The sequence below is a fragment of the Myripristis murdjan genome, chromosome 8 (assembly GCF_902150065.1).
Source record: "Myripristis murdjan chromosome 8, fMyrMur1.1, whole genome shotgun sequence".
Taxonomy (NCBI): Eukaryota; Metazoa; Chordata; class Actinopteri; order Holocentriformes; family Holocentridae; genus Myripristis; species Myripristis murdjan.
In genome coordinates this window covers 2160947-2184723 of record NC_043987.1, presented here as the reverse complement: position 1 = coordinate 2184723, position 23777 = coordinate 2160947, and the positions used below count along the sequence as shown (strand labels likewise).

Here is a 23777-nt window from a genome sequence, read left to right as displayed (position 1 = left end):
GGTTCTGCAGGTGCACACACACTTACATCACCAGCAAACCCCACCTCAACTCGGCTTCAACGTCTCTTTTATTTGCGGTGGGGGGGGCAAACATTTTTTTTTATTATTATCTTATTTATTACAATACCAAACATAATGTAATTCAGATTTATTTCTGAAAATAATCTTATTTTATTGCATTGCTTAAGTGTTTATAGATATGTATATAGGAAAAAAAAATATTGGACCTATTTTTGACTCAATGTAGTGACACATTTCAGACGCTAGGGGGGGCAATGCCCCCCCTGCCCCCCCGCAAGCTCCGCCTATGGGTGGAGAGCATACCCAGGCAAATTTATTCTGTACATCGCACTACATGAAGGTAACATCTTCTAATGGGGACACAACGTGTTGTAAGGTGTCTCCAAATTTCAGAATGGAGACCTTTAAAGGTCTAATGCTACTTGGATTTGGATTTAAGACCAATTTAGAGAGCAGGTATTTTTAAGTGTTGTTTTCCAAAACATTTAACTATCGAGTACAGATTATATCTGCATGTATTTTTCCTGTTATCAGCAATCGGAGAGACAGTTGTAACTTAGGACCGACTTACATTGCCATTTTGGGCCTGCAAAATTTTGCTACACATCATCAAACTCAAACTTTGTTTATTTAACAGCTGGAGTTAATTAAGGCAGATATTTTTTCAGAATGTTAGCTGGGGGGAAGTCCACCTCAATGGCAGGAGGCTAATAGTTAGCATTTGGAGCATCCAGCCAGTATCCAGCACTCAGTAACAATGAGAGGAAGAGAGCACCACTACTGGAGGGGAAGTAAAATAATATCACATTTTTCAAAACAGGGGAACCGTCCCTTTAAAGGATATGAAGTGCGGCTGTGTTTTGTAAAGCTGATAAATGCATTGTGTCCATCTAATATTATTCTACATTGATTATAAGAGTGAGCACCTACACCTGCATTTGCATACTCAGTTATAAGTGCTCCAGTAGCCAGATTTCATTTATTTTACTGCTTTCAAGGCCAAATATTTAAGGTTAGATTTACAGTAATTCAGAACTTTAAAGATTTTCCGAGGAGCTGTGGATGATATGAGCTTCCTCTGAACACGTGCTTGATTTTTGTTCTAACTCTAACCCTAACCCTAAGTACAAGAATTACAGAAAATTTTCAAAAATGTCTAAACTAAACTATATAAACATCTCCTAAAAGGCATTTAAAAGCCTCTCACAAGTATTTCAGTTAAATAATAAGTTGAAACAAAAATGACAGTGGTGATTTTAGATGGCATGGTCAATTGGTCATGGACGTTTTTGTCCACAATTTTGTCTTTTGTACGTGCAGTAGATTCATAAAATATGAAAAACCTGAACAAATCACCTATAACTAACTGAATAAATAAATAAATAAATATACAGGTACCTGCTACATCACACACACATACATAAAGTTAGCTTAAAAAACCTTTACAGCCATTTTCTTAAAATGATATGTATTGAGTGCATACAACAGCAGCCAAATTTGACATGCCACTTAATAAAAATAAAAATATCTACATATCTATCTCTATGTATGTATGCATCTATCTATCTATCTATCTAGATAGATAGATAGATAGATAGATAGATAGATAGATATTTACATAAAGATATACAAAAAAACAAAAACAACCTAAAACAGTGGAATCACCTCTTACCTTAAAATTCAATCTCTGGATATGGATATTTAGGCTAATGCACAAGTGTGTGTGTGTGTGTGTGTGTGTGTTTGCGTATGTGTGTGGTATGTACACACACTGCCCAAGCTTATAGCGTAAGCGTGGTTCGGTCGATGTGGTGATGGTGGAGGAGGGGAGGAGGGAGTCAAGGGTGAGTGGAGAGAATGAGAAGGGGTGGGGGGAGGAGGGGGGAGGGGGGCGGGGGGGTGTCTGGGTGAGATGGGTGTTGATCGATTCCAGGCTTGGTATTTCCAGACAGGCTGAATGGTAAAGGTCAAAGGTCAGCTACTCTTGTTTCCTATGAAAGAGAGGTTCTGCGTGTGTGTGTGTGTGCGTGTCAATGCGTGGATGCGTGCATGTGTGTGTGTGTGTGTGTGTTTGTGCATGTGTGCGCGCTCTATACATTGTGTTTTAAATGGATAGCAACGCAAAGCCATGCAAGTGAAAGGATCCATACTGAATGCTGCTCTTGGCTGTGTGAGACGAAATATAGCGTGTGTGTGTGTGTGTGTGTGTGTGTGTGTGTGTGTATCCATGAATGAATGCATGCATGAATGAGCGGGTGGGTGATCCCATGTCTTGCTCAATGGCACTTGAGGAAGAACCACGGCTGCTGCTGGAGTCCAACCTGACAGCCTGGCTGAGTGACAGCCATTTACTGTGTGTGTGTGTGTGTGTGAGAGAGAGAGAGAGTGCGTGGGTCTGTGTGTGTGTTTGTGCAAGTGTGTTCCACTTCTACCCAGACTGTGCACAAAGCAACATTGCACCGACAAGGCAATGACACACACACACACAAACACACACACTTGAGTTTTTCTGTCTTTCTGAGGACATTACATTGACTTCCATTCATTCACCACAGCCTTCTAGAGCCTTTCCCTCATTTTAACCATAAGCAGGCTAACCCAGACACTGAGCCTAACCTCAACCTAAAGCTAATTCTAAGCCTAACTAAGCTGAACCTCAAACTTATCTAACCAATAACACACAATTTGACTTTGTATATGCAAGAAGAGACCAAAATGTCCTCTCTTCCCAAAAATGTTGCCATTCTGATGGTTAAAAATGTGTTCTGGTCCTCACTATGTAGCAAATACAGGAACACACACACACACACACACACACACACACACACACACACACAGACCTCCAGACAGGTAGAAATGCTAATTGCAGCCACACAGACAGTGATGAAGTGGAGGCGAGTCTTAACACCCTGCTGTTAGCACAGCGCTCGGGTAACAGCAGCCAAAATAAACATTTAGCACCACTGACCTGCACACACATACACACACACACACACATACACACATATACATAGCAGGCAGACACTTAGTGGTACATGCAAGACATGCAGACAAGCACACACACACACACACACACACGCACCAGGGCATTGGAAGTATTATGTCAAGGTCGCATCCATTGTATGTGTGCTACTTCCTGTTTTTCTGTGTCTGTGTGTGTACATGCGTGTGTGTGTGCGTGCATGTGCATGCATACACGCATGGATGTGCATGTGCGTGTGAATGCATGTGGGCGTGCGCGTTTGCGTGTGTGTCTCTGAAAGAGAAGACAGATTAGTGTTGTGGTGGCTGGACTGTGAGGTAAAGAAAAGGGGAGGGGGGGAGGGGTAAAGGGAGAGCGACACACAGACAGAGAGTGAGGGTGGGTTGGGAGGGGGTGAGGGTGGAGGGACTGACCCCCCCCATACACACACACACACACACACACACACACACACATATACACACACACCCTCCCTCCTCCTTCTCCAGCTTGCTCACTCTCTCCCCCTCCCCCACCTGGGACTTGAACCCGTGACCCCCCGGTGAATGAGTTCAAGGGAGGCACCGGCAGTACTGGGAACTGCTGGTTTGTTTGTGCATGTGTGTGTGTGTGTCTGTGTCTGTGTGTGCGTGCACGTTCGTGTGAGTAAGAGTGTGTTTGGAAGTGACCTGACTTGAGTTCAGATTGTGCCGGTGTGTGTGTGTGTGTGTTTACCCCCCTAGATTATTTTTTTACCCTTGTTTTTTCTGCTTGCAATTTTGAATGATGCCTTGGGTATTGACGAGGCTACAGTACACACACAGTGTGTGTGTGTGTGTTTACATTTGTGTGTGTGATTTCAGAGGTAATGGGAACGGCGATGGCCCTTCCCCCGCCGTTGTGTGTGGGTGACTGCATCTCGCTACCTGGTCCAGACTGGATCAATACTTTAATCTAATTGTCATTCGCTTCCATTGGGACAGCCACACACACACACACACACACACACACACACATAACACGTGCCCACATGCAACATGCATAATAGTACTTCTAAAATGCATGCTTGCAAAAACACACACACACCCTGCCATGACATGCATTTATACAGCAAAAGAAGGGGGAGATAACACCACACACACACACACACACACACACACACACATACACACACACACACACACATGCACCCAATCACTCCCCCATGATCACATGATGAGACATGAATGAAAATCCCATTGTGTAAATTCACTCACTTACTCCCTGTCGCCGCGCTACCATGCATCCTTCATGTTCACTTCTATGCTAAACTCTCTCTCTCTCTCTCTCTCTCTCTCTCCGTCTCTCTCTCTCTGGGCGTTCCTCCCTGCCGTTGCATCATGCATGTACATCAGTGTCGGCAAACATCCGCTGACACACTGTCACATCACATTCCCGTCGGCCGGCAAGCCGCCTCTCCCACAGTGTGACAATACAGCCCAGCTCCACGCAGCCCACAACAAGCTGTGCTCTTAAAATAGAGAGAAAGAGAAAAAAAAAAAAAAAAAAAAAAAAAAAAAAAAAACAGAAATTGACTTACCCCAAAATCCTCTTATGCAGCCTCTCGCTCCGCTCTCCCTCCCTCTTTCTCTGCATTCCTCTCTCTCTCTCCGTTCCTTACTGAAAAGTGGCTTCTCTTCCTCCCCCCCTTTGATCCTCTATTCTCATCTTTCACTCATCATCTCTTTTCTAAATCCCTCCCTTCCTCACTTCCTCCCCTCGCGCCTCTCCCTGTTTTCGCCTCCTCCTCCGCCGCCGCCGCCACCTCCTCTTCTTCCCCGTCTGCCGTTTATCACACTCTTTCTCTTTTTCTTTTCCTTCTTCCTCCTCCCGGCTGGCTCTCCGGTGTCTTCTTCTTCTTCTTCTTCCTGCTACTGTAAACTTAACTGCAGACTGTCTGGTGGAGGTGTAGAGCGAGAGAGCGAGGGAGAGAGAGCGAGAGAGAGAGAGAGGGAGAGGGAGGTAGAGAGGCTGAGAAGGAATGGGAAGTGCAAACCAGGACACAGCCTCTGTCAGTTTGAATGAATATTGTGCACACTCGGCTTGTCTCTCCTCCCCCTCTCTTTCTCTCTCTCTCTCTCTCTCTCTCTCTCACTCTCCCTCTCTCTTCCTGCCTTGGCTTTCCCTCCTCCCCTCCCTCCCTCTCTTCCAGACACCCCTCCTCCACTCCTCTCTCTCGCTCGCCCTCATTCCCCGTCTCCTCCTCCTCCTCCCCTCGCTGCTACCTTCAAACATGTTCACACCAAGAATGACTGACATTATAGTTCTGCACTTACTGACTCTGTCCCCCACCACCCCCCGCACACACACACACACACACACACACACACACACACAGACACGTCTCACTCCCTCAGCCCCAGACGGTTAACCCTTTTGATTCAATTGCACATCCTGTCTGTTTGTATTTATTATCTCCTTTGCTCTGTGTGCTGCTGCACAGGCACTATAGGCCGTGTATTTTTTATTAGATAGATTTCACATCATAATCCTGACATGACTAATATCCTCCTAGTGAATATTTGTTCTTTTTCCTTAGGGCCTTGTGTTCTGAAGGTGTTCTGGAGAGAGAGAGTGAAATGCTGCACAAAACAGCAATCTTAATCTTTAGTTTCCAATACAAAGAAACTCTTGACAAAAGGGGGAAAAGCTAAAAGATGTCTCAAAAAAGATGTTTCTGAAAAAAATAGGGGAGGGGAACAAGCCAGAATTTCACTTGTTTCCAATACAGATTGGCTTGTTCGATTTTTTTTTTACTCTAGTTACAAGATTTGCTTTACTGGTAAGGCACTCTCTAGCTTTTAAAATGTTCCCAAAATACAAAATATCTGTCTTGATGAGTCATATAGTGTCTTAAAATCAGATGTTTCTTAACAAAATGGGAGAAAAGTCACCATTTCTCTTCTTTCAAACACAATCAACTTGGTCCAGTTAAATAAATTTTGCTTTACTGGTAGTTTGCGAGGTCCATCTTTTAAATCTCCCCATGATGCAAAATAATTTAAAGATGCTGTAACTCGTCATTTAGCATCATATTCAGTAGTTGAAATTTGACCCGATGCAGCAGCGATAATGAAGGTATGTTTCACTTTGGCCTCAAATGTGCAAATTGAAGGAATTTGTTTGTTTGGGTTAAAGTGAAAAGCTTGTGCATTTTAGTCTGAAAGAGTAAGCCTCTAGTCTAAGAGCCTTCCTAACGCTGCCCTCTCTCCATTTATTGATAATCCACTCATTTTCAGTTGTTCCATTCCTTTCCCCTCCTCCAGCCATTCCAGCTTACACCCCACTCTCTCCATCATCCTCCCTCCTTCCTTAGTTACATATTGATTAGGTCGCTTGGTGTGTGTGTGTGTGTGTGTGAGAGAGAGAGAGAGAGAGAGAGAGAGAGAGTGTGCGAGCCTGGTGCTGCTGTGGTCAATGAGGTCAACATGGTGGCCAGACAGACATCCCCACCCCCTTCTTTTTCCTGCCTCCTCCATCACCTCCTGCTCTCCCTCTCAGGACTGGACTAACCAAGTGCAGCCTAGGTAAGGAAGCACTGGACAACAATGTCAAGCTCCTCCATGAAGCCCGACGGCTCCGTTCATGCCAGCTGACTGAGTCAGTGAACTTGCTGTTGTTACACAGCAACATCACACCACTGGCTTTATTTACTCAATAACAACAATACAGGAAGAGGCTACATCTGAGTTTCTTTGCGCCACTTGCCACATGCATCACTTTTACACACAGTTGTCAGGCTGATAGTACCAGCTTGGTATAATTCTTTGAAATCCAGGAGCCGTGGACGGGCTTTTATATAAAAAGGTTTTATCTAACCCTCTGAACTTTGTCTCTTTTTAATTTTAGATTCATTTTTATTTTATTTTATTTCATTTTGGCATGTGGGGGAGGGTAATTTTTTAAAAATATTTTTATAGTAATTTTATGGTTTAGTTTTTTACTAATATTTATTATAATTAGAAGTATATCGTTCCTGTCATTTATTATTTTTTGCTAATTTTCTGTTATTTTTCTTTAAAAATCTTTTTATTAATTTTCATGAATTTTTTGGATGAATTTGCTAAATACCTTTTCCCCATGATTTTCAAAGACATTAGGCTCAAGACCACTGAGAGCCTCTACATCACAAAAGTGAAATTGTTTGCATGAGTGTTTCTCTAATTTAACGCCATATTTCCCAAAAACATTTCCTGATGTTGCTATTGTGCAAAATAAACTTTAGCTCATTTGCACTGCAAGAACAGCGCCCTCTTCCTGTTTTGAGATGTAACACAATTACAGATTTTGGATCAAATCTAAGTGCAAACGTTTTTCCCCGCAAGGCCCTACAGGACGCTGGATGTTATCAGTAGCAAAGGTAAAGGTTTTTATGACGTGGCTGCAGGTTGAACCATTATTGTGTTACAGTGATCAGATGGCAAAGTAGCCAAATGGACTTTTATTAATATGAAAATATTACAGAGTATTCCTTTAAAAACATGGGCCTTCCTAGGTCACTGGGTGCCGTTCCTGTGTCAGTACAGCCCAAACCATCCTGGCTGATCTGTGTGTGCAGAGGAAGAAGGGGTGTGTTTTTCTAGCAGATGCGACCACCTGACAGTGACCACCCTCACTGACCCCACAGACCGACAGACTGACTGTCTGCAGGGAGGAGGGGGGAAGGATGGATGGGAGCTAAGGGTCGATAGAGGGCATGAGGCAAAGACGGAGGGAGCCGCAGACAGAGGAAGGCTGAAAGGATGAAACAAAAGCAGGAGAAAACAAGGACAATGCTGGAGCAGCGTGCATGTGCTCAGGCTTTAGTATTTGCTACACTGTGATGTAGTAGTAAATAAAAACATAACCAAACTATGACTTCCAATTGATGATCATCATGAGGCAAACAGCCACCAGTGGAGAAAAATCAAATGCATTTGGATTATTTTGGTCAGAAACTAAAAATACTGATTCATGTAACACATTTTTCTGCTTGGAATCAGAAAACTACTTAGTTAGAAGGAAGAAGGGCTGAGGTTTTAGGCAGTCATGGGAATCATGTGATCATGTTATGTGGATGGAAAACATAAGTTTAATGTAATATTTTACCCCTCTGGGCTCAACTGCCGATGATACCACAAAATACAAAAAGCAGCTCATTTTAGCCCATTCTTTCCTATGCTGTGGTTTAAAAGAAAGGTGAAAAGATCTCCAGTCAAAGACCATTCTAAGGCAAAGAACCATCAGTTGAAACAACTTGTCAGAAAAGCATTAAAGGGACACTTCACCTGTTTAAAAATTACAGCTACAGTGTATTTTTTATATAGCTGAGTGGTGTCTGTGCTGACCTAGAATCAGCTCATACCATCCGCAGTTCCTTGGAAAACACTGAAAGTTCTGAATTACTATAAATCTAAAAACAAACATTTGGCCTTGAAAAGTATTAAAATGAATTAAATCTAGTTATCAGAGGGGTTATTGTTTATCACACAAAGGCAGGTGCTTTGGTGCTCAAGATTTACTTTTAAAATTAATGTAGAGTAATATTATGAAACCATGCATTTATCTGCTTTACAACCACAGCTGCTCTTCATGTCCTTTAAAAGAGAGAGTTCACCAGTTTTGAATATTATTTCACTCCCCCCTTAACCGTTGTGTAGGTGTTCCTCTCATTGTTACTGAGTGCTGGATACTGGCTGAATGCTCCAAATGCTAACTGTTAGCCCCCTGCTACTAAGGTGAACTTTCCCCCAGCTAACATTCTTTAAAAAAACCTTAACCCACTCAAAATGTTAAATAAACATGATTTAACATGTTTACACATCATGTATTTACATGATGTTTAGCAGAATTTAGATTACCATTATACATTAAAGCTAGGCGTGAAGTGAAATATCATTTCCTGAAAAATGGTATTACTGTTCCTTGAAAGGAATATTCCACCCCAAAACACATTGTTTAAAAACATACAATGTCAAATGTCATTTAATTTAGCAGATTTAAACACATATTGCCACATATTGCCAGAGTACTGTTTATGTGTGTATTTGACACACACATAAACCCTGCATTCATGATGTAAACACATATATACATGCCTCTGTAACACAGAGGCAAACAAAAGCATACATTCACACAGCGCTTGATGGCACCAGCCCGGTGACCACTGGCTTAGAGCGAGGCTCACAGCTTCTTTTGAACCTTAGCTCCCTCTGGTGGGGCCATGCTCTCCTGCACAAATGCCACCACATCTCAGGTGGAAACAGCAATTCACCCTGTCCATTTGGCAGTGTTAAAACAGCCAGCTCTCTATTCCAAAAAAAGGTTTAGCCCCTGACCTAAAGCGTTTTCCAGGTGGTAACTCATAGTTCCTGCCAGTGATTCACATCGGTGACATCATACAGTTCCCCTCGATCTCATGAAGGTCACTTTCATCCCCTCCAGAGGTTATCAGCTCAGTTGTCACAGCTGGGATGGGAGTCACCATATGTGACTGGCATGGATAGTCTCATTAAATGTAGAATGCAGTGACTTATCTAACAGTTTCAACGGGAACAGTAGTCACTTCTGCTGCCATTTCTTCTTTATCTGGCTCTTTTCATTGTCCACATCTGTCCTGTATTCACTGTTGTCCCATTTCTGCTGCCATGGCTGTCTTGTCTTGAAAAATGTCTGCAGAGTGAACTGATGCCTTTATGAAGAAGCAATAACATGCACTACCTGCCCTAGAGAGAGATACCTAAGATCAGCATTTAATATTTTAGTGGAGTAACTGAGGGGCACAGTAGCTTGAACAAAGACTTGTTGTCCACTACAAGTTTTGGCACAAAACATATTACTGTTAGGTGCAGTGGCACAAGCTTGTTACTGCTGTAGGATGAATGGAAAAGTAAGAGGTAAGTATGGTGTAATACTACAGATTTGACTGTTCACCACATCATTTGTTGCCGGAATACCAGATCCTACCTTCAGGTAGACGCTTCAGGGCTAGTAGGTATAAAAGTAGCAGGTACAAGTTTTCCTTTATACCTACATCCATATCACTTCTCAACAACAAAAAACAGCACTGTTCCCTCCGTAGTAAGATTATGCACTTTATATTCTTTTATATTCATTTTATACCATTTTTATGCAGATGATGCCTGTACGTTGCCTGTATGGTGGCTGTAGGCTAACATATACATGCTGGCACTGTCATTTCTGTATATTGTTCACTATGTGTATATTCACTGCCACTGTCTTTTTGTATAAGACATTGTGTATTGTTGTGTGTGTTGCGTAGTGTGGTGTATGCAGCTGTTTATCGGCACCCACTCAAGGAGCTCAAGACAAATTTCCTGCAAGGACAATAAAGTTTATTTGATTTGATTTGATTGATTCCCTTTTTTATTTCTCATTTCTATATGTTCTACTGATGACAAAGATGTAGAAACACACATTTGGTTGGGTGAGGGGTATAAATGCGTCCTGATGAGAATGAATGAGGGCCTATGACAAATAAGGTTTTCAAAAGAGGGCAGCTATTCCAAAATGGATTAAAAATTCAATCTGTTCACAACTGGAGACTTTAAATGTCTTGTTTTATAGCCTTAAAAGGGATAGTTCACCTATTTTGAAAAATGTGGTTATTTTGCTTCCCTCTAGCTGTTGTGTAGGACAGTAGTGGTGCTATCTTCCTCTCATTGTTACTGAGTGCTGGATACTGGCTGGATGCTCCAAATGCTAACTGTTAGCCTCCTGCCATTCAGGTGGGCTTCACCCCAGCTAACATTCTGAAAAATAACTGGCGAGTATGTAAGGTTGCAGAACTTTATAAAACCTCCACTGTATTTACTACTAGTAAAACCATAAAAACAGTCATCATGAGAGCCTCAAATGGTTTTATCAAATTACACAAAATACCTTGACATTAATGTTGTAACATGTCATGGGAATAGACACTTCATTGTGTTTTCAAACACCTGCTTTCATACAGGAAAGTCAAAATACAGTAATAAGTGTACATTTTGTAAGGGGTTAGATTCAAATTTCTGATTTAATTTTGTAGTTTAAAATTAAACCATACATTTGCTGGCTGCAACTGCTGATACTGTATGTTTGATTTCATCAAAGCAAAATTCGCTTCTTGTGAAGCACACTTGTTCATTATCTGATATACAACATGTATTTCTTTGGATTTTTGTCTTAAATAAAAGGGTTTGGAAACAAAAGATGCATGTTGTTTCATGTCATTGACCACAGACCCTGCCCTTCATAATGTCATAATCCAAACAACTGTGGTGACTTTACAAAACATTGACAAGACAAAATTTAGAGACAGAGAACCAGGAAAGAGGGGTGCAAAACTGATGCTAAGCAATGGTGGATTAAGATGGGTAAAAAAGAAATTTATCTGAACAGCAAGGATTTGTCCTGCCGACTAAATTAAGGTTCCACAATGACACTGGGTAAGTCAAAGGCAATGCGATAAGTGGAATAATTAGCCAGCTTCGTTAGTGAAAGAAAGATGCCTATTATCTGACCCTGCACTGCTCTAAAGAACTGAGGATTAGCAGTGATAGACTCACCTCACCACAGATAAAACATGCAGCCACATTGTAAGAGTCATTGATCTACTCTTTGCCTGTCATAGCATTAGAGGAGAGGATATGTCATGTTTTGAGACAGCATTCTGGGAAATGCCAGATATCACTAACTGAAGCATATATATCATAGAGCTGCATTAAAACCTCACACTTTTGGCTGAATTTTTAAAATATGTGCCCTGGTACACATTACATGTATTTCATTGTAACTTTAAGCACAAAGCTGGAACACCAGCAAGCTCACAATGGAGACTGTTATTCTGTAGAAAGCCTGATATCAAGTCAGAGGTTTTGCTGCTTGCTCAGAATGAAAGACAATGCTTTCAATTCAAAAATACTCAAAACAAATAATTAGAATGATACATTTGGATATAAGACATTTACTATAGTCATAAAGACTTCACAGCAGCTCTGGCTTTGAGTTTGACTTGTGTCCAGCCGGATAGTGGCAAACTGAGGCTAGAATGACACTCTCCAGTCCACCTCAAGCAAACTGAAAAAAAAATCTGATCTTAACGTGAGTCCATTTTAGTCATTTACTTGGGTCCTGCACTACAACACTGTCCTCCTTTGCATTAGTTACAGTTACTTCTTCCTCCTCCATTTTCAGCGGTAGCCAAGATTCTTTGTGCAACCTCTCATTCTTTTCCACCTCGCCAACGCTGGGTGGCAACGTAGCCTGCATGTGTGCCGGCAGGTGCTTGAACTCGTCTTCGTTGATGTCATAGTCCTTCATCTTGTGGTCGAGGATCCACCAGTGCCCGACGAAGCCCACATCCAGCACACGCTGAGGGAGCTCCCTCCAGGGGAATGACAGGTTGGAGCACTGGGCTTCGTACAGGCTGGTGTCTGGATCGTAGTCTTCGCGGTAGACGACCGAGAGCAACCCCAGACTGATGTGGCGCAGCCGGCCCTCGTTGCGGAGCTTAATCAGGTTCTGCACGTGGCTGTCGGAGGCGCCGCTGCGGATCCACGCCGACAGCAGGCCCAGCTGGTTGGAGCGCTCGAGCAGGGCCTTGTCGAAAGACGAGTCGTCAGGTTTTGACTGGAAACAGGCCCAGGTCCCGCCCAGAAGGGCCACATAAATGGACGCTTTAACTGGCCGCTCCTTGGCACCAACCACCACTTCCCGACATGCCTCTTTGTAGTCAGACAGGAGGCTCCGAAACCACACACCTAAACCAAACATGTACAGATGCAGAGGAATTAAACCTGTGAGGCCCTGCTGGGTTTCCCATGCAAGGAAGGCAAACAGATGTCAGATTTCTTGTGTTTAAATGCTTGTGAAAGGCATCTAAATGCAGCCATATTTAACTGTTTAAAACATGAGCCAAGTCACTTGATTTCTTTCAAAAACATGTGGGAGAAAGTGATGAGGAAATTAGAAAGAAATGGCCCAAAATTAGCAAGAAAATAGCAAAGTTAGAAGTAAAGTCCCAGAAAATTTGTAGAAAATTGCCCAAGAATTAGGAAAAGAAAAAAAGCAGCCGTGGTTTCTTGCGGTTTTTGCACAATTACAGCTTTACTATGGCATTTTATGACGATTACCACAAGAGCCCAGCTAATGTTGATAGATCCTGTTAAGTGCACTAAAATCTCATTTATTTTTCATTCATACGTTTTTTTCCCCACAAAGATTAGTTTTTTTTTTGTTTTGTTTTGTTTTTTGTTTAGCTGATGACATCTATTGAGTTCATCCTTTTTTTAAAAAAAGGTATATTTTGGTTACTATGATTAATTGGTAGTAAAGCAATGTGTAAACCATACTACTACCACAGTTCAGACACCTTGGCTTTTCACTGTTTCCACAGCAGCAGTTTTAACATGAAATAGCAAGATTAACAAAGATGTTAATTACTTTAACTAAGACTGTGTTTGTTCATGCTGGTGCACTTCAATGAGACAGTACTTTAAATTAATGTCATTTGTATCACCACTCATATTAACTGTTACTGTCACTGGTCGACATTTTGCTGTCACTGCAAATTCTTTTGCCTTACAATAGCAGTCACTTTAACGACTGTTGTAGTAGTCACTGCCTTGTTTTGTTTACTGTCAGACACGTTATCCTCATACGATTTATTCACTTCATCTGAAACCCTAACTTCAGAACACAGTGCGGATCGGCCGCCTATTTTTGCACAAACCCGACCCAAGATGAAGTAATCGGTAACCGAGTCTGACCCGGACCAGACAGCTATTCTCTTTTTGTGATCGAACCCGACCCGAGCCCCAGATTTTTGCTTGTCCTCCATCGCCAGGTTACATGTACTGTCTGAAATCAGAGTGCATCCACACTGTCCTTCAGACCTGTTCGCTGTTACTGCCGCTGCACAGTTTTCTGCACTGTGGAACCAGGATTCATGTAACACACAGTTGACGTTGCTATTTCCTGTCAATCTGGCTGCTGTGAAAAATATCTCTTAACCGTAGTCTGCACTTTATTTGACTTCATTTTCATCACATTAATTATCAAGCTCTGCCAGGAAGACATTTGGCTTTCCATTCCAAGCAAACACACCGACATGTGGAACATTTGTAGGTTCAGCTAGTGACAGCTGTCCCGGCCCGGTGTGTCCCGGAGTGCCGCAGCTCTCCGTGTATCTAGCTTCACTAACGGACGGCAGATCAGTTTCTCACCCGCTTTGCTGTTTTTCAGTCTTTCCCATCGGGTGGCTTTGGCCGGAGCTGCTGTTTCTGCCACAGCGGAGAACAACCTCCTCACCACCGACCCCGGAGCCATTTCACTGAGGTTTTCACCCCGGAAGGTCAACCGTACCCGGCAAATACATCCGGCCGGTCGCTAAGGCAAAGCAAGCGGCATGCACGCATGTGGAGCCAAAATGGCGCTGTTGAACAACATCGTGTTCGACACGTCTTGGTCACATGACGTCCGCTTTATATACGTGCTGACGTGTACCGGAAGACGTGCCACTTGGATCTGGACTCGCAGAGACAGGACTCGGGCTGTGTTATTATTCCTTGTCAGTAAAAAGTGTCCGTCCCGCTGTCGACTGGACTGAGAAACAACAACACGTATATCAGAGCAGCCGCGGAACAGGGCGCTGGCGTTCATGCTAGCTAGCTTTAGCTGTCAGTGCGGCACTGTGAGCTAGCAAGGCTCCGTGTTCCTGTCAGAGCAGCAGCAGCAGCAGCAGCAGCAGCAGCAGCACTGCGGCCAGGTTGGTGAGCTCTCTCTGTCTCCTCAGCAGTCTGCCCAGTGGCTCTTTAGCTTGTCTTTAGCTTGGCTCTTTGTTTAACTTGTGACAATGTCAGCTTGTAAGGCGACGACCTGTCTCCTGCTAAATGAGCTCGCTGCTTGGTGACAGCTGTCCTGGTGCTAATGACATGACGCATCGTCACAGCCTTGTTTTTGCTGTAGGGTCCAGGCATAGGAAGAGGACTCTGGGAGAGAAGTTCTCTTGGAAGCGGTTAATTTAGGATAACAACTGGAATAAAACGTGGCTGTTGCCTTATACACTCAGTGTCCACTTTATGAGGTCCACCTGCACAATCTAATAACGTCCAATCCAACTGTTGTGCCATACAGTTTCCTTTCATGCTGCCTATAATGCTCAGCTTTTCTTTTTGTCACAGTAACTGGTTCTACTACTTTGTCCCCCCTCATGTGTATAAACAGGAAGGACAAAAAATGAGAAACACCTCTCATTATAATGTAGTCCAGTACAAGACCTCTACAAACTGTAACCTCAATAATAAACATAGAATTAAATTGACACATGCTTCACAATGTCAACAAAAACTGAAAATTATAGACTGTGTAAAGGTAGTATTTATGGCAGAGCTGTTGACCTTAACTGCATTAGATTGTAGAGGTGGAACTTGTAAAGTGGACACTGAGTGGATATATTGTATACCTAATAATAACGGATGGGGGGGAAATCAATTCACTTATCAAGTATCTCAATTCTTTTTTTTTTTTTTTTTCTTTTTAATGATTTTTAATCATTTTTTATTACTGAATTGATTTAGTAAAAATATTGAAATTATATGAAACTAGCTGACCTAAGGAATCCATTTGTACCAAGCATGTCATTTATTGCTCCAAAGTTCAGGTAAATTTTGGCAAGGGAAAAATTGGGTTAGGGTTAGTGGAGTTCCTTGACCTCTGACCTCCAGCTGTCTTAATGAAAATGGGTTCTCTGGGCAGCCACGGCTCTCCCCTTTGCAGACATGCCCACCTTCTGCTGATCCCATGCAGTTTGGGCCACAAAGCCTGCAGTCCACATGTGTTCTTGTGGCCTGTTGTAAAATGGTGTGTTTGTGCAGACTGGGGCCTAAACAGTCTTGGAGTTGGACTGGAAAGCTGAGACTCTTGTGGATTCAATGAGCCACATTTGATTTGTGTGTGATGATGTTCGCCCCCATAGCAGCCATTTCACAGCATCAGTTGTTATAGTCATATTTTTAAAAAGTAGTTAAAAAGAACAATCTTTCCTTTTTGTTTGTTTTTCTCTTTTCTTTATTTTGTAAATTTTCTATTTAATTTATTTGTTTGTGGTTTCACTTACTTTTGTTCATTTAATTTTATGTATTTCTTATATGTTTGATGTTGAGTGTATTTTGAAGAACTGACTGACAGTTTGTCAATAAAGTTAATAAAAGGAGCTTACTGCCAGCTTGCAGAGTAAATGTGACCTGGACCAACACTTACCTCTTAGCTTTCCTCCTCCTCCAGGTCTCTTGCATGAGCTTGCTGTTTGTCCAGTGCAGCCATGGCCAGTCCAAATGACCTGAAATTCCAAGGTGAGGGTCCCACAATTCAAAGCATACCCTTGTGATAAAATCATGTACTAAAGTGTATTTAAAATGCAATGAAATATTGTTATGAAATACTGTTATAAAATGTGTGCTTCCTTCATGTGTATTGAAAATAAGTTTTATGCTTTCATTAAATATACATGTGTATTTTGACTACACTTAAAATAATGTGTATGTCTAATAAATATATCACTGTAAAATATATTTTAGTAAAATTGTATGTAAAATACATTTTTCAAATGATAGCTGTCAAATACTGCAATGTGGTTTTGATATTTTAGTCAGATTTTATGGGTCATTTCCAAAGGCAAAATTCTAATATACTTTGAATGTAATGGATCAACATCAAAATGATGTGTTTGAAACCTGAACACATTCAACTTGATTTCTTTCCGTAACATGAAAGTGAAAGGTGATAAGCAATTTAGCAAGAAATGACCCGGAAATTAGCAAGACATTTGTAAAAAGTTACAACAAAATTACCAGAAAACGAGCAGAAATTTACAATTAAAGTAATAAATTAAAACACAGAAAATGACACAAAAATGACCACAAAATTACTCCAAAATTTTAAAAAAAGAAATTAAACTAAAAACATATCCCCAATAATTTAAAATATGAAGAAATAAAGTGATTAAAGAAGGTGAACTCCTGTTTTCACAACGACACTTTGTTTATCACTAGGCTATGCAAGCCATTTTGCAGATTATTTTTTGGCCATATCAGGCTATTACGCCATCAAGAATTAATTTTTTTGCTTTGAGTACATGATTAGCTCCCTTCCTTTCCCTGGTTCTCTGTGTAGAGTTTGAGGAAGCAGCAGAGCTGTTGTCGGCAGACCCCGGAGCCTCCACACTCAGCATGTCAGGCTCCAGCACTGCCCCGCCTGTAGGAGGAGGAGGAGGAGGGGGAGGAGGAGGTGAGGACGTCAAACTAGACCTGTCAGAAGACGAGGAGGGTGTTGAGGAGAGTTCAGAGGTGAGCAAATTATTTCTGTGGACTTAACAACAAGTAACATTTACTCTTTTTACTGGAACAAAGTTGTGTTTTGTGTACTTCTACTTTTTTGAGCATTTTTTTTTTTTAAAACTGTAATTTTACTTTTACTGAAGTATGTTTATTTTGAGGTATTTTTGAGGTATTTTACTGTGCTAAATTTTAAATTACCTCCGTTACAGAGTTTTTAAAAAAAAAAGAAAAAAAAAAAAAGTCTCCATGAACTACGCGCCACAAAATAACCTGTTGTTGAACTCCTGTGCCAAACTGCGTCAAAACAGCAGTCAGTTTATGCAACAGATGTATAAGCGCGGTGGTGCAGTGGTTAGCACCGCTGCCTCACAGCAGAAAGGTCCTGTCTGGGTCCTTTCCGGGTCCTTTCTGTGTGGAGTTTGCATGTTCTCCATGTGTCTGTGTGGGTTTCCGCCGGGAGCTCCGTTTCCTCCCACAGTCCAAAGACATGCAGGTCAGGTGAACTGGAGATACTAAATTGCCCCTCGATGTGAATGTGCTTGCTTGTCTGTCTGTCCTGTGATGGACCGGAAACCTGTCCAGGGTGTTGCCTTACCTTACCTTAGGCTCTAGCGCCCCCCGCAACCCTTAGACATAAGCGATTGGAAAATGGATGTATAAGAGCTGTGTAGGAGTATAGAGAATGTGATGTTACATCATGCCACATTTACTGGTGGGAGCCAAGAACACGCTCATAGACCTGCCTATTGAATCTGTAATCAGCCTCCCTGTATCTTGTAGGTTCATAATCTTTGACAGAGGCATAGATTTTTTAGACTTTGCTGCTACAACCAATAAAGGTAAATGTTTTCTCTTAATATCTGAGAAAATGTATTTTGTATCATAGCGTTCATTCACTTCCATGACATTTACCACAATACCCATTAGCCTTGCTCATATTCAGCCAATCAAATAGAGCACTATTACTGACGAATGGTGTCCCATCCTGACGTGACGTCAGCTTCACATCTCTATGGGAATTAACATTTTTAACATGACCTAATCTTTACAGTTATAACCGTGGCTTGACATGTTTGTTATTGAGTGAAGTAGCTAAAGTAATTAATTGTTTTCTTGTTATTTCTTGTTTGTATTCTGAATATAACATGGTAAAAATCTGTCCAAATCCAAAAATGTTACTTATGTGGTGACACATTAGCATGTTTGATTTTTTTTTATTGCAGCTTTTAAATTCTCTTTATGTCATGTTTATTTATTTTTTTGTATTAATGCACTTGATACAGATGCCTGCATGATGCCTGATGTTTTACATTTTCTTAAAAGCCACTGACTTTCAAGATTGAAATATCCATAATAGAAAAACAACTCAAGTCAAAAACTCATGTTTGTGCAAGTGCAAATTCAGAGACAACTGTAGAACTCATCTCCTTCTACTTCCACAAACTTATCAATTACTCATATGTTACACCAAGGCAGCAAGTTCAGAGAGCAGATCAGTTCTTTTGTTTGATCAATCATGCAGTTTGAATAACAGCAGCACTGTGTTGCTCACAGTGTCAACACACAGTGTCACTGTTTTGAGTTGCCAGCAGCTAAGTGTTGACTCTGCTCCCAGCTCTTAGGAGGACCCAAACCAACCAGTGGCTTCTGGACCTTTGAGTACTATCAGTCATTCTTCAATGTGGACACAATGCAGGTATGATGGAGCATCCATACTGTCTGCATCAAGACTCTGTGTATACAACAATAACCCAGCCATGTGGAAATAAATGTAGACAAGAATATTACATGTTCTCATTTTGTTTCTTTTGTTTGGCACTCATGTGACACAGGTACTGGACAGAGTTAAGGGGTCGGTGATGCCATTGCCTGGCAGGAACTTTATCAAACACCACCTTAGGAATAACCCAGATCTATATGGTAAGTTACCAGGCTTACCACCAAATTAACACCAAAAGTGCCAGCTAAAAATGGCAGATTTCTTTGTTTTGTTTCTTGTGTGATTTGGATTCAAAGCTGTATAAGTGTGTTACACTTTGGTGCCCTCAAATGGCAGTGAGAGGCAACTGCATACAGCATGATCATGCTCACTAAGCCAGCCAGTTTGTGTTACACCAAAGAAAACCAAAGGGATGAGAGTCAAAAATTAAATGTTGCTTAGACCAGCCTTCTTTGGACAGAGAGGTCCCGCACTATTTCACTCTAAAATTTGACTTTGACTTTACTATGTTCTAGCCCATTTTAATAAAGGCTTTTAATTTTTTTTTCTTTGTCAGTGCATTGGAACTCTCTCAGTGAGTACGCTTATTTTAGAGCATTGATTGTAAAGTGGTGGGTCACAGTCCAAAAGTGGACCATAGGTCAGTTCCCAGGGGACCATAGATATGTGGGTCCAATTCATTAAAAAAAAGAAAATGAAGTGCAAATGTCCAGCACAGCACTTTTATTTTGAACTACAGTTTTATAGGGTCAGACACTTAAAAAAAAACATTTCTATGAAAAAAAGTAAAAGAAAAAAAAACAAACAAAATTCAAAACTACCTCTTCAGATTACATATAAAGAAAAAAATAAAAGTGGATAATAAAATATTTAAAAGTGTATAAAAAAGGCAATGTAAATGTAAAAAATGTTTTAAAAAAAAGTTAACCTAGCTTTTGAATGCATCATTTAGGGTTCAGAGGCTTCATCATGCATGAAAGTGTTGTGGAGCACTGAAACTTTTGTTTTTGCAAAATCAAACTGGCTCCGGTTCACCTATGTGTGGACAGTGACTTTATGACTTAGGATGAACATGGAACCTGAGGTAACAACAGCTGAGAAACGCTATTTTAGAGCACACCCGCTGTGTTTGTGTCTATGAAGTCATGCAGAACAGATGTCCTTACGGGGACATACAGATTAGAAAACTCCTACAAACTGAAGACATTTTGCAAGCTTTAGTATTTGGGTTGGGTTTATGGTTAAGATCAGGTTAGGGAATGAATATACTCAGTCAATGTTCCTCATATGTTTAGTAATGCAAAAGTGTGTGTGTGTGTGTGTGTGTGTGTGTGTGTGTGCGCGCGGTTGGTGTCTGTAGGTCCATTCTGGATCTGTGTGACTCTGGTGTTCTCAGTGGCAATCAGTGGGAACGTGTCCACCTTCCTGAGGCAGATGGGAAACCCCACGTACCACTACAGACCAGAGTTCCACAGAGGTCAGTCCTGTTCAGAACAACACTTGTAAAAACTGGATCTAGGCTGAACTGTTGTGTTATGTCAATCAGTGATTTCTGTCTTGGCTTCATCATATTATGGAGAAGTGTAAAGTGAAAAGAGGCTTTTATCTCAGAATCGTCGATTGAGTTGCATAGGTCCATAGTATTTTATCAGCCTTTGGATTTTCTAGTTTTGTTTCATTTTTTCCCCTCCAGTGACGATTGCTGCAGCAGTGATCTTCATGTATGCATGGCTGGTACCACTGGGTATATGGGGTTTTCTGACCTGGCGGCAAGGGGCCGAGAGGCAGATTGGGGGATACTCCTTCCTAGAGACAGTGTGTGTCTTCGGTTACTCCCTCTTTGTGTACATCCCCACCTCGGTGAGTCCACTTCTGTACTTTCCAACTTGTCACATTTTCAGTAATTACTTTGACTGACTTACCCTTTGACTGTTAATCCATTGTTGCCAGCAAATATGGTTGAGTTGGTGTCCAGTGGTTAGCAGGGCTAGAAAAGGTTTGAGGTCTGAGGTCCAGATTCATGAACATTTCCATCATCCACAAAATCATTCACTGAAGTTTTCATCTGATTCATTGCCTGACTCTCTTGCATTAAGATATCTGAGCAAGTCAAGCAAGTTGTGGTGCAAACGCAACTGCTATAAAGAGCACTGTGCAACAAATGGTCCCTTCATCACCAATTTTAGCTTCAGCTTGAAGACAAATCTGTCAAGGTTGGCACTGTTGTGCCCTAAAGCCCCTGTATAAAAGGAGTGTTTTCTAATCTGATCTTGTCTGACTTGCTTATGATAGCAAATCACACAGGCCTCTTGCATCTCGTTCTCTTTGTGCAAGTTTTAACAAAACCTTTCAAAAGATGTGCCAGGGCAATTTGGGGGTTGTGTTTTGAAGTGTTCTGTGAACTGGGTGCAGTCTTGATGTGCATGACCTCGCTTACTTAGTCTTTGTCATAGACAGTAGCAGTGTTCTTGTTTCTTTTTAAAATTGAAATGTTCATTTTTTTTACATCACTGAATTACGCTGACCTGGACAGTCTGATACTCTACACATTGTCATTGTTTTAATCAGAAAGAAATACATCTTACTGATTAAACCAAGACTGGAGTTGACATGTTTTTAGTACCTTTGCTTTTGTACGGAAACAGCCATCATCAATTGTTTGGTGTTGGTATTAATTATTTTTACATTTTTCATTTCATTTCAGCGCCAAAACATTTCAAGTATTAAATGTGCCTCCCCAGAATTTTATCTGAACAGCAGATAGGCCATAATGGGACGCAAAATGTCTGTATTGAATCCCAGATGAATCAAATTCCTCGGGGTTAGCAGCTCTTGAAGACAGCGTGACAACTCTGACTGGATTAAGGTTACCATCCAGCCCTGTCCTTTATAGGTTTTGTGGATCATACCATTCGAGTGGCTGCACTGGGTCCTGATCCTGGTTGCCATGGTGATCTCTGGCTCTGTCCTGGTCCTCACCTTCTGGCCCGTGGTCCGTGATGACACCAAGGTGATGGCAGTTGCTACTGTCGTGACCATAGTGGTTTTGCACACACTGCTGGCTATTGGCTGCAAGGTTGGTGATCACTGTGTATCTGTTTATCAGCTGTTCATTTTTAAGTTTGACCACATGTCTGCTAAACACATTTTAACTTCAAGTCCCTGAACAATTAATATCCTGCTCTCCTTTTTATTATTCTGCCCCTTAATAGTTTTGCAACTTTAATTATCTGTGGTCAGTTCTGAAATAGGCTAGTTTCCACCACCTTTAGTCTTTAAAGAGATAATTCACCCATTTTGAAAAATGTGATATGATTTCACTGTTCTGTAGGACAGTAGTGGTGCTATCTTCCTGTCATTGTTACTGAGTGCTGGATACTGGCTGGAATCACATTTTTCAAAATGTTTGAACTGTCCCTTTAAAGTGTTCACTCCCCTGCTGGAAGCTTCAGTTTGTATATGTTAGCATTGTCACTGACTGATGGTGTTACCTTTCCTCTTTTTATTTCAGCTCTACTTTTTCCATACTGAGGACCATAAAACGACTCAGGTCTCTACAACCCCTCCCACTCACACAACACTGACCACCAAACCCCACTGACCAATGGGAACTGGGAGGTGTCTGTTAGTGTGTGTTGGGAGTGGACCCAGAAAAGAAATGAAGGCGTGAAAGGCCGTCCCACTACTTCTGTTATGTCTGATTTGGGATCACATGCAGAATTAAAACACTGCATAAGACAGCGGTTCAGGCAATGCTGATTATTGCCATATTATGTTCTGGCTATATACTAAACTGATAAAACACTGGGATGGGCGTGTGGTAGTTTTTTTTAACTTATGCAGAGGCGGTTTTGCTGTGACTGAAGCCGTACCTGTACTCTGCAATTGATTTCAGTTTTGAGGGTTAATGATCAGGTGAATCTCAGCATGGTTTCCTTGTCACTGTCAATTGTCATTTTCCTCATTTCATCAGTAAGACTGAAACAAAAGATATACATTTAATATAAGAGAAGCATATTATTTACATGAGAAAGGTCTGCAGGTATGACTGTAAGCAGAAGGGTCAGATCTGAAGGGCAAACACAAATTGCAAATACACAAATGCAAAGCAAGTCCAAATTTAATATACATCACACACACACACACATATACACACATGCATGTGTGTGTGTATATATATCTATCTATATCTATATCTATCTACATAGATAGATATAGATATAGATATATAGCAACAGCAGGAAAGCGGTGGGTGGCTGAACAGCTGGTTGCTCCCAAAGGTCCCTTTGAGTAACATGAAATTTTTCGACGTGAAATTTGCAAGGGTGCTTGTTAATAGTTATTTTTCCCAAAAGTGAAGCATTTCATCCTTTAATTGTAGCTCTGTGAAACAGTTTCCTCTGGTGCACAGGTGTAGGGAAGCCAGTCATCCCAGGCTGTTGACCCCCCCTCTGTGATGGGCAGTGCTGGACAATGAATGTGATTGATTTACTCAGTACTGGAACTGGAAATGAGTCCTTGCTCATCTCTTACATTACATCTCACACCTGCAAGACACATGAGGAGCTGAGCCCCTCCTATCCTTCACATACAAAAAGACTTTGGTTGGTTCATGTGTATAGATGAATTGAGGAAAAGTTTATGATTCTAGAACTATTTATTCCTTATTGTGCTGCTACTTGTTTTCTTTTTTGTGAATAAACTTAGTCTTTATCCCTTA

General features: G+C 41.4%; 2 protein-coding genes across 2 annotated transcripts; one reads left to right on the top strand and one right to left on the bottom strand.

Annotated features, from left to right (window-relative positions):
• Nucleotides 1–10389: 10389 nt before the first annotated feature.
• Nucleotides 10390–14456, bottom strand: timm29 (translocase of inner mitochondrial membrane 29). Its single transcript, XM_030058871.1, has 2 exons — nucleotides 14227–14456; nucleotides 10390–12762 (listed from the first exon to the last, which is right to left on the bottom strand). The coding sequence occupies exons 1-2, from the start codon at nucleotides 14327–14329 to the stop codon at nucleotides 12119–12121; spliced, it is 747 nt and encodes a 248-aa protein (XP_029914731.1). The 5' UTR covers nucleotides 14330–14456; the 3' UTR covers nucleotides 10390–12118.
• A 34-nt stretch (nucleotides 14457–14490) lies between these two features.
• yipf2 (Yip1 domain family, member 2) lies at nucleotides 14491–23777 on the top strand. The gene is made up of 9 exons (XM_030058870.1): nucleotides 14491–14768; nucleotides 16286–16353; nucleotides 17174–17346; nucleotides 18953–19033; nucleotides 19170–19257; nucleotides 20418–20534; nucleotides 20751–20917; nucleotides 21951–22133; nucleotides 22569–23777. Exons 2-9 carry the CDS (start codon nucleotides 16323–16325, stop codon nucleotides 22656–22658), a joined length of 930 nt encoding a protein of 309 aa, XP_029914730.1. The 5' UTR covers nucleotides 14491–14768; nucleotides 16286–16322; the 3' UTR covers nucleotides 22659–23777.